This window comes from Oncorhynchus clarkii, chromosome 18, assembly GCF_045791955.1.
Source record: "Oncorhynchus clarkii lewisi isolate Uvic-CL-2024 chromosome 18, UVic_Ocla_1.0, whole genome shotgun sequence".
NCBI lineage: Eukaryota > Metazoa > Chordata > Actinopteri > Salmoniformes > Salmonidae > Oncorhynchus > Oncorhynchus clarkii.
In genome coordinates this window covers 37,797,095-37,808,094 of record NC_092164.1, presented here as the reverse complement: position 1 = coordinate 37,808,094, position 11,000 = coordinate 37,797,095, and the positions used below count along the sequence as shown (strand labels likewise).

At 44.9% G+C, this 11,000-nt stretch overlaps 1 protein-coding gene across 1 annotated transcript; it reads right to left on the bottom strand.

Annotated features, from left to right (window-relative positions):
- Positions 1-1,558: 1,558 nt before the first annotated feature.
- On the bottom strand, positions 1,559-10,826 carry LOC139373430 (polyhomeotic-like protein 1). Its single transcript, XM_071113912.1, has 15 exons — positions 10,660-10,826; positions 10,029-10,147; positions 9,688-9,798; positions 9,360-9,437; positions 8,981-9,118; positions 6,305-6,469; positions 5,932-6,013; positions 4,815-5,839; positions 4,584-4,707; positions 4,126-4,295; positions 3,791-3,881; positions 3,629-3,716; positions 2,863-3,016; positions 2,360-2,570; positions 1,559-2,008 (listed from the first exon to the last, which is right to left on the bottom strand). The coding sequence occupies exons 2-15, from the start codon at positions 10,143-10,145 to the stop codon at positions 1,857-1,859; spliced, it is 2,706 nt and encodes a 901-aa protein (XP_070970013.1). The 5' UTR covers positions 10,146-10,147; positions 10,660-10,826; the 3' UTR covers positions 1,559-1,856.
- Between the last annotated feature and the right edge of the window lie 174 nt (positions 10,827-11,000).

Below are 11,000 nucleotides of genomic sequence, written 5' to 3'. Positions count from 1 at the left end.
TTTTATGCCTAATGAGCACGACCTTGGTGACATTTTCTATCCCTACTGTAAATAGCTCTTCCTGTGTGTAAAACTGCAAAGACCTTACTTAAGATGAAGGATTGAACTTTTTTTTTCTTTCGCCTAAACTGACATACCCAAATCTAACTGCCTGTAGCTCAGGACCTGAAGTAAGGATATGCATATTCTTGATACCATTTGAAAGGAAACACTGAAGTTTGTGGAAATGTGTAATTCATGTAGGATAATATAACACATTACATCTGGTAAAAGATAATACAAACCAAAAAACATGCGTTTTCATTATTTCCCCCCCCATCTCTGAAATGCAAGAGGCCATACATTAAGATTGGATCCTAGGTGTAATTTAGATTTTGTCCACAAGATGGCAACAGTGTGTATGCAAAGTTTCAGACTGGTCCAGTCAAGAATTACCTGGCTACACAATATTTTGCATCAAGTCTGCCAGGAGTTTTCCCAAATGTGCCGAATTGGTCAATTTATATATGTTCAAGTACATAACTATAGAGGACATACAAAAATGCTATGGTAATAAAACATTTAAGTTTACACACTCCCAGGAATGTCATACACGATGGATCACGGATCAAGACCTTAACCTTCACACATCTAGATGGCCGGGCGGGGTGGGTGTGGTGCTAGAGACAGCAGTGGGGTCAAACTGTAGAAACCAGTTACTACATTTGAATATAAAAATGGATTTCTTCAAACAAAACTACACTACATTTTATCTCTGGGACCCTCAGGATGAAAAATCAGAGCAAGATTACTGAATGTAAGTACATTATTTACCTTCAGAGGTGAATGTATCAAACCAGTTGCCGTGATAAAAGTGTTTTGTTGTTGTGCACTATCCTCAAACAATAGCATGGTATTTTTTTTCCTTTAATAGCTACGGTAAATTGGACACTGCAGTTAGATTAACAAGAACTTAAGCTTTTTGCCCATATAAGACATGTCTATGTCCCGGAAAGTTTGCTGTTGTATACAATGTTTTCTAGTCACATTATCGCATATTGAGCAACAACCATCCCGGTTAAGGGACACCGATCCCGTTTAGGTAAAAAAAAAAAAAAACATTTCAAATAAGCAGGAGGGCATATAATCTAAAACATGTTGAGAAAACTGAAGTAGCCTATGGGATGGTATCACTTGGATCAGGTATCCCTGTACTTCAGATCCGCATAGCTTATTGTTGCCACTTCACAGACATTTTAAAAAGGACGTTTTTTAATATAAATCCTGTGCACCAATTGTAAGTTACTTGCTCATTTCAGCGGACAGAACATGTCTCCCTCTATTTGTCAAGTTTCTTAGGCCAATATATTAGCTACTCCCCAGTAATGGTTGGCAAAGGCAATGTGTCCATTGCTTTACATGACCTTACCATTCATAACAACTCGTAAAAATAAGGAATGATATGAAACACGTTGTTTTTTAAACGGACGACTCCGTTCTAGTACTATTTTTTCGATCATCGAAACTACTTAAAGGCCACAACTTCCACAATGATTTTCTACAGCGTAAACAAAGGCAGTCCAGCCAACAAAGGTATATTTAAATATATAGGCAAATATTACACACATAAAGGGTTTGCTCACTCACTCACATAATATAACATAATACTCCACATTTAAGGTCCACATTTTGTGGATAGAAGGCTCATTTTCTCCGCTTTTCATTCTGTTTGTTTTGACAAAACATAGTAAAACCAACAGGGACCCCACTTAATACGGTTCAAAAGTATTTCAACAGCCATATTGTCACCTCCTTTCTCTTCTTTCTCTCCTTTTTCTCTTGGGAGTACCTCTCCTTTCCTCCGTTCATTCTTCCTCTCAGTCTCTCAGGTTGTTGATATGGGCACAGATCTTGAGGGCGGGACCGAGCTTGATGTTCATGGTGGACATGAGATGCTCCTCTCGGAGTAGCAGCAGGGCCTGTCCGTCAATCTCCTGCGACAGGAAATGGTCCGCCAGCTCCTCACAGCCTGGGTGAGGAGAAAAGGAGGAGAGGAGAGAGAAAGAGGGAGGTTGGGAGTAAGAGAGGGCGGGAAAGAGAGAGAGGGAAGGGGAGACAATAACATGAACAGCATTTACAATGGTGAAAATCTAATAGCAATGGCCTGCTACCTCAACATCATAGAATAGAGGGATTTAAAAAAGCACACCAAAAAAACATGCAAGATAACTGTAATTCTAGATTTCAAAAGCAACAGAAACACAGAGTAGCATTTGGGTGTTGTTGCATGACAACGCATGTCCTTCTAAGCTGACGGTATCAACCAATGATGTCTATAGTAAGTGAAGTACAACATAGAGCTCATCTCTGTGGTACCAACCTTGCAGAGATGATATGAACTGAGACACTTCCTCCACACTCCACTGGGCGGGGCTGCCGGGCAAGAAGTGGGGCGCCTCCGAGCCTTCCAATCGGAGTGTGGGCAGAGGCTGGTGGCAGGAAGAAGAGGAGGCCGGGGAGAGGGACATGGGATCGTCCTCGTCCTCCCCGCAGCTGGAGACGTCCTCCGAACGGCTGGACTCGGAGCGGCACTGTAGACAGTGAACCAGGACTTTGTGACAGGTGCGTGTGCAACAGGGTAGTCACAACATGGCCACGCTTGAACACGACAAATATGGCATTACCGTTTGACAAGCAGATTTTGAGGCTATTTGAGGACAGAAAGGTAAACGTTTAAATTAGGGTTAGTGATTTAAACCCATCTAGAAACCACCCTACTTTCCACCTTTTCTAATTTGGACAGACAGCGATACAGGTCTCTTCAGTCATCCATGCCAGCTCATAAACAAATTGTACAACTATCAATAATCAACTGACCATTACCTTAACTGGTAAGGGTCTCCCGGCTATTTTGGCACTGGCGATCTCGGAGCTGGTCCTGTGGGGGACCCTCCTCCTCAGGACCCCGTCCTCGTCAGAGTGGGAGAGGTGACCCCCCTGTCGCAGGCGGAAATGCTGGCTGCAGCTCACATTATACCTGGAGCAACACGGAGGAATATAGTAGGCATACACTGAGTGTACAAAACATTAAAGACACCTGCTCTTTCCATGACATAGACTGACGAGGTGAATGCAGATGAAAGCTATGATCCCTGATTGATGTCACGTAAATTCTCTCCAAACAGTGCAGATAAAGGGGAGGAGACAGGGTCAAGGATTTTTAACCCTTTAGACAATTGAGACATGGATTGTGTACGTGTGCTATTCAGAGGGTGAATGGGCAAGACAAAATATTTAAGTGCCTTTGAACAGGGTATGGTAGTAGGTGCCCGGCGCACCGGTTTTAGTGTGTCAAGAACTGCAATGCTGCTGGGTTTTTCACGCTCAACAGTTTCCAGTGTGTATCAAGAATGGTCCTCCACCCAAAGGACATCCAGCCAACTTGACACAACTGTGGGACGCATTAGAGTCAAAATGGGTCAGCATCCCAGTGGAAAACCTTCGACACCTTGTGGAGTCCATTCCCCGGCGAATTGAGGCTGTTCCGAGGGCAAAAGGGGGAGCAACTCAATACTAGGAAGGTGTTCCTAATGTTTTGTACACTCAGTGTATACTGACAAATAGTAGACATACAGCAGGGAATTTGTACCTCTTGGAACAGGTCAAGGAGCAGAAGCGCTTGGTCCCTCTAAACTGTCTGGCTGGGGCGAAGCTTTTGCAGTACTCACACTTCAGCACTGGGAAGAGAACAGGAAAAGGTTTAAAGAACGATACCAATTGCAGTTTGTGGTCAAACCAGAGGCTTCCGAACCTGTAGCTGTAGTCACAGTCTCAGGCTGACTAGAGTCTAGATTGTCCATGGCCAAATCTTCTCTAGCTGGCTCCTTGACTGGCCCACTCACCTGTCAATCAAAATACAGGAACAAAATGTGTGGTGTTCAACATTACTGATTACAGGGAATTAATGAGAATAGTGTCTACAGTGCATGTCGTTATTATACAGTACATGTCACTACATCTACAGTACATGTCATTATTTATATCAGGTGGTATATATCCGAAAAGGGTACGAATTAATGTTGTATTGTATATGAGAGCTACAACTTCTCCAAAAACTACAAATCCCAAGGTGAATACTGTATGTACAGGGAAAGGTTCAGCTCCCTCCTGGATGACGAAGCCCTCTATGAGGTGGGTGAGGACGTGGGGTTTGACCACAGCCTGTTGAGGGGGGGCTCTCTCCCCCTGGCCACCCCCCATTCGGGACATTGAGAGAGCAGGGGAACGAGAGGGAGAGGGAGAAAGTGGACCAGAGCCTTAAGAAAAGAAGGGTGGGGGGGGGAGAAAGGATTTTATCATTTATTTTTGAACAATTTTAACCAAGTCTGCCTGGCCACAGTGGCTAAATCTGTGCAAACGTGAGGTTTTTGGAATCATGCATAGGTATTGATCCAAGGGGATTTGTCAGTTTGGTGGCTGGGCCAAGGTGGAAAATTGTCTCCTTGCACTCTTATCCTTTCCTCCTTTCAGTGGTCGTAAATGAGAGGAATGAGAAAGGCAAAGTATTGAAGACAAGTGGGCCCATTTATTAGTGGATTCCTTACCTGCTTCCGTGGCGGAGGAGGAGAGGGCAGGGGAGTGTTCACTCATTGGAACAAGGTGGGGAGGAGGGGCACCATCATCGTCATTGGCTGCGACTGACTCGGATTTCCTCTTCATCGACTTACCCTGAGAGGAATGTCATGCATTCACAAATGGAATCGACAACCACTACGTTGTTTAGAAACATCAGTAAATTGTAGTGTTATCAGTGCTATTAGTAATGAACAACTCACCTGGGGAGGCTGAGAACACACAGACTCTCCATTGGCAGCCACTACTGTGCTGCTCGCCTCAACCAAAGGCAGGGGTAAAGTGTGGGAGGAATGGGAGAGGGTGGGAGGAGAGATGGCTGCCTGGGACTGAGAGGAGTTGCTGCTGGCCAAGGTGCAATTTGGACTTGGCTTCAGCCCAGGTCTCTGATTCTGATTGGCTTGCGCATGCACGTGAGAGATGTGGGCCAATGGGAGGGTTTCCTGGGCTGATTGAAGGTTCTTTAAATCCGTCCGTCGGTTTATCACCCCTCCCTCTCTGGAGGTGATGGAGGCCACCATGGTGAGAATGCTGGCTCTGCTGGAACTACTCAGAAGAGTAGCTCCATCCTGGGAACAGGTGTTCCGGGCCTGGACCAAGGCCAAAGCCTGGGGGCTTCCTATGGAGCTCTGCCTGGCTCCTACTATCTGGACTGGGATGTGCGGCGGAGGCTGGGCAGCACTTGTCTGATTGTTGGCGGGGGGTGCGGGGAGGATGGGAGGCGGGTTGCGGGATGGCAGTTGCAGGGGCATACGGAGACCCTGTTGAGTTTTGGGCTGGATTGGAACGGGACCGTTCCCGTGGCCTCCCTTGTCATTAACAGTGCTTTTCTGCAGAGGCTGAACCACCAGTGTTTGAGTACTAACATTGGGCTTGATGGTGGCAGAAGCCACCTGGTAACTGTGGGGCTGGGCGGGCGCATTGGAGGTGGGCACCAGAATGTGCGTCGCCGTGGCGGCGGAGGTAACCGTGGTGATAGCCCCGCCCCGGCCAAAGTTGGGTCCGGAGAGGAGGAGCTGTGAGAGTGGGACAGAGGTGGAGGGTGAGGAGGGGGTGTTGGAGTGGTGGTTGCCCGTCTTGAGGTTGAGAGAGGACAGGTTGGCGTTGGAGCTCTGGATGTAGGTGGGGATCTTGATGTGGGACTGTTGCTGTTGGGTTGGTTTAGTGGTAGACTGTGGAGTGGACTGGTTGAACTGCTGGTGAGATGACTGGACAAGGGAGTAGGTTGCTGGGAAAGAATGAGGAAGGAAATGAATAACTAACAGGTAAGGAAGTATGCTAAGTATGTAAGGCTAGGTATGCTGCGATTTCACTCCCCACCTGGTTCACCCCTCTCTGGGGTTTCAGTCTTGACCCCGACCCCCTTGGGACTGCTGACACATCGCAGAGCCAGGTTCTGTACCTGGCCCAGAAAGAAAGGGGGAGATGAGTGTATGACGATTGATGGAAAGAAGAGGCCAGAGAGAGGGATGCAAGAGAAGAAAAATCTAGTTTCACCAATTTCAGAGCCCAATACTGTAGTTTGACTGCACAAATATTCATTTTGCCTGGTCCCAGATCTGTTTGTGCTGTAATGGCCACAGGAACAGGCAAGACAGCACCAACAGGACTGGGAACGAGCTATTCTAGATTACATCACTAAAGCAGGACTCACTCCAATGTTCTCAGTCACGAATACAAAGTTGATCCATACCTGGTCATTGTCTGATTGGTTGCTGGAGGAAGTAGGTGTATCTTCCCGTTGTTGCTGCTGCTGAGTCTGCGGCTGCTGGGTGACTGTTGCCATGGCAGTGGTTGCCGTGCTACCAGGCATAAAGATGAGCTGGGAGGAGAGGGGAGACCTCAGAGACCGGTTCACCTACAGTATAACAAAAGAGACTGTCAATCAAAGAGTCCTTTCATGGAGGCAAATGACAAAAGCTGATACTCTTGAGCCAAGCCCAAACCAAACCAAGCTAAGCTGTACTAGGGCTGTTGTGGTGACCGTATTACCGCCACACCGGCGGTTACCAGTCATGAAGGCAGTCAAATTCCACGTGACCGTTTAGTCACAGTAATTAGGCTTCTCTGACGCTGCTGATGGTCATTAGTAGCCCACCAAACTTGCTAACTGCCTGGTACTCAGCACTCTATTGTCCCTCTAATCACTCTGACATCAATGCAAATGTCATCAAAAATCTAATGAAACACTTAATGAGAGCCCATGAGCTCATGTTGCGCAACATTTCTATAGGCTATGCAATTGCGTGAGAAAACAGAGTGATGGCCTCTATTAAAAAGAGGAGGATCCCATCAGCTTTCCATAGGCTAGGCCTACTATATTTATTTCTCAACTTTCCTAATATTAAGCAAATATTAAGCACATTGCTTATCTTTACAACAGGAGTATAGCCTACCTGGCTGGGATGAGTGTCCTCCATTCGCTATTTAAGTGCAGAGATGACATGTATTTTTTCCCCTGCCCCTGTTTTGAGACATGTGCATGATAATGGTCCATTCTAAATCAAAACGGATTTCACACATATATTATTTAGTATAGGTAAAGACAAAATTAAAGAATAGTCTGATGGGTGATAATATTAGCTTATCACTTGTGAATTATATATTATCACTTGATGCCCATCTTAAGGCAAGAAACAATGCCCTTTTTTCTCTTCGAATCATAGTCCACACCTCATTTAGCCCAAAGGCCTATATGTTTTGATAAGGTTTGTATCACAACTAACGTGGTCAAATAGAGCTTAACTGGCATAGATAAGCAGCGCGTGAGTTTCGAGTTTCAAGTTTGGGGAAGAAAAATGCACCTTTATAATAAAAGCACTTTTAATAATGGTGTTTTCCCACTAATGGAACATTCACACTTATAGCTTACTGCTGTGTGCGCTTATAATGTGAAGAAATAGCCAAATAGTTTATCAACATTTTAAGTTAAATGTTCTGATCTGTTGCTTCAGCCACATTGCATAAAACTTTTTGTTGATGCTAGCAGTTAATTCATTTGGCATCTATCACATCCCACAACTGTCCCAGACTATGTTTGGAATATTTATTTCTCACACAGAATAGAATAGGTCAACTTTTGTACTATGGGGATAGTAGATTGATATAAACTAGTGCTTTTTCTGTTCGTTAGGCCTACTCATCTTGTTGGCTGACGAAAAGTAAATGTGGACAGTTTTTCCAATATCTTCAATATGTGTGTCTGTCTTCACTTGTAGCCTGTGAGAAAGACCAGATCACATTGGTGTGAGTGAGAAGTGCTTTGGAACAGGCAGTACTCAGGGAGAAGGGCAGTACTCAGGGAGAATTTTTTAGGGTGAATTATGGCCACACAACGGGGATTGTGCCGGAAATTCGAGGCATTATCAAAGTGTTTCTCAAATTGTGAACGAGAGACTGACGAAGTGTGTACAGTCTGCGCTAAAAACAAAGCAGAGCTCATGCCTTTCAAGTGACTTTTTTCAAATCATTATTTGTCGCATCAAAACATTTAGTTGGTAGACCAATTAAAGATACATTAATAACTCTAAATTAAGCATATAGGAGTACCTATTTCTATGTTAACCCATCAACAAAGAATAGTCGCATGTGCGCACTCCCTCAAATCCTTCGGCAAAAATATGCTTTCTATTTTATTCAGCTTTGTTCAATTGTATACTTCATACTATAAAATAATGCCATGGAATTCTATGCAAATCTTGTCTGCTAAATGAACTAGTGTAGCCCACAGCCATATGGCATAGCCAGATCTGGGCCTAACATAAGGACAACTATTACTATATGCTATTCTCAAAAACTAATACCCCCAATTTCGTGATATCTAATTGGTAGTTACAGTCTTGTTCCATCGCTGCAACTCCCGTACGAACTCGGGAGAGGCAAAAGTCGAGAGCAATGCGTCGCGTGATTCAACCCGGATCTGTAGTGACACCTCAAGCTCTGCAGTACCTTAGACCGCTGCGCCACTAGGGGGGGCCCTAGAGTTTGCTATTCTGTTCTTCTGAAATAGACTACATTTTCTTCATATCATGTTTCTTTAGACCTGTCTAAAATAAATACTGGATTTATTGTGAAGGTGTAGGCTATATTACATTGATTTATTAGACTTTTTAAAATGTAGATGTTCCAAAGGTCTGCCTCAGTGGCTTGTAGGCTATGTGTGGAAGCCAGGAGATGCTGGCTTTAATTACCATGAGATCGACAGTTATCTGCTTGACAATCATCGGCTGACTAGATTTCTGGACCGCCACAGCCCTAAGTAGTACTGTGCTGACCTGGTTATGCATCCACCATAATGGAACTAAGCCAGCAAAGTTTTGTTCGTGTCGGCCTTATAGTGTGAATCAGGCAATAGTGCATGGGTTCTCACTCTCAGATACATCTGTCCCTGTCCTGCCGTGTTTCCGCCCAGCAGCACTGATTGGCTTATAGTGGATGTCGCAGAGGAGCCTGGGCCTATAGCGCGGGTGCTGGTTATGGCACCACCCCCAGAAGTGGTTACATTCACCTGAAGAGGAAAGGGAAAAAAGTGGATTTGAGAGCAATCAAAGCTAACTGTATTGACTATTTTGGAGACGATCAAACAATGCAGGTACCCGTGATTTCAAATATATAGAATGTCATTATCATTCTCAAACAGCAAATTGTGGTTTTAAGTCAATATTACTGGAGTGGCCTCTTTGAAGCTGGATTCTTATCAGTGATTTTGGGTAGCACGCCTACTAGTTGTCATAGATGTGTAAACGTACAGATGTGACTGTGGTGCTTGTGGTCTGAGAGGTGCTGTTGGCGGGAGGGCTGGACTGACGACTGGCAGCAAGGGTGGCCTAGAACAGGGACGAAAGGGACTAATGTCAAAAGCCATACCGCAATCGACAGAAGCTCTGTCCTAGTCGAGTTTATAGCGGTAAAAAACAGATCATGTAGCAAACCTCGTGATGATGTTTCAACATAGTGTGCTGTCATCCTATAGCCTAAACATTCGCAACCTGACCAGGACAAAAAAAAAAACACCCATGCCGTTCTATTCCGAGCATGCATTATTAGTAGGGGTGGTTCATAAGGATGCTTCTGTACCTGTTGTACTGCAGCCAGGTTTTGTAGCTGGGCACTGTTGATCTGTTGCTGTAGCATCAGCTGCTGGAAGTACTGCGCTGCGTTGGGCTGCCTCTGCAGCGCCTGAAGGGCCTTCAGTTGCACAAGATAGAAAACAGGGAGAGGGAGTCATTGACATTGCACTGTCAATAGCCTGCAGGTTGATATATACGAGCGCTTACAGAGTGATAATGCGATAACTACACTACAGGCAGGATTACAGATGACACTGAGTGACACGGAGTACAAATTGGGATTGCCATGTCAGAAAAAGGCATAATATCCCCATTCATATGCATGCACACCCACCCACAGTTACTGACCTGCACAGCCTGTCTCTCGTACAGGGACATGGAGTTCATTGGAGAGGGGCGGGAGTTCACCCCTGATGGAGTGGTTCCATTGGTAGAGCCCTGGTTTTGGTCCCCATCTGTCTCCATCACTGAGGAAAAGAAGAGGAGCGTTCAATCAAATGCTGACTAGAAAACCATGTCAAAAGACATGGCTATCAGTCACTGGTGGAAGGTAAAGGATTATTCACACTGCAGCTCTGTGGAGAGGTGGAATATATCTGTCATGCCTGGATAACTAACATCTATATTTACATGTTGACATGATATTGTAGCCATCAATCAAGAATGTCATGCCTCCTTTCACTCCTTCTCCTGGCTGTGCTTGCAAACATTTGATTGTCATGCAACATAAATTCAATGGCTAGTAATAAATGCATTATTAGTCGCTTGCACGGTAAATCATTATTAGCTGGCTAGCTATGAACATGCTATACAGCTCACTTGTTGCACTATAATTAGAAGCAAGTTGAGTGCTGCTAGCCATTACAGTAGTTTGCTAGCTAGCTACAGTACCTAGTTGCAGCCAGTGCTAGCACACAAGCTGGCTACTGTGACTGGTTAGCTACCCGTGCCCATCGTATGCTGCAAATCCATTGCTCACCGTGGACGTCGGTGTATTGCCACTTTTGTTTCTCTCTCGACTTCAATGCGTCGCAGTATGCAACAATTCCTTTTGCACGACGATATTGCAGTACATTCAATTAGGTTGTTGATATTTTGCATAAAATTGTGCGGAGGACAACGCCTCCTTTTGATGTTTGTCCCTTTCCGGCGCAAAGAAATGACGGCACACATAGGTCGCGTGCCAAAATGTTTTCACAACAACATAGTTACAATGTCATCTCTACCTGCAATAGCAACACGGTTAATATGTCAGTAATTGCAACAGTGTATGTGATGCTCCCTGTTACACTGTAGCTGCATCTTGAAAATACTCCTGCA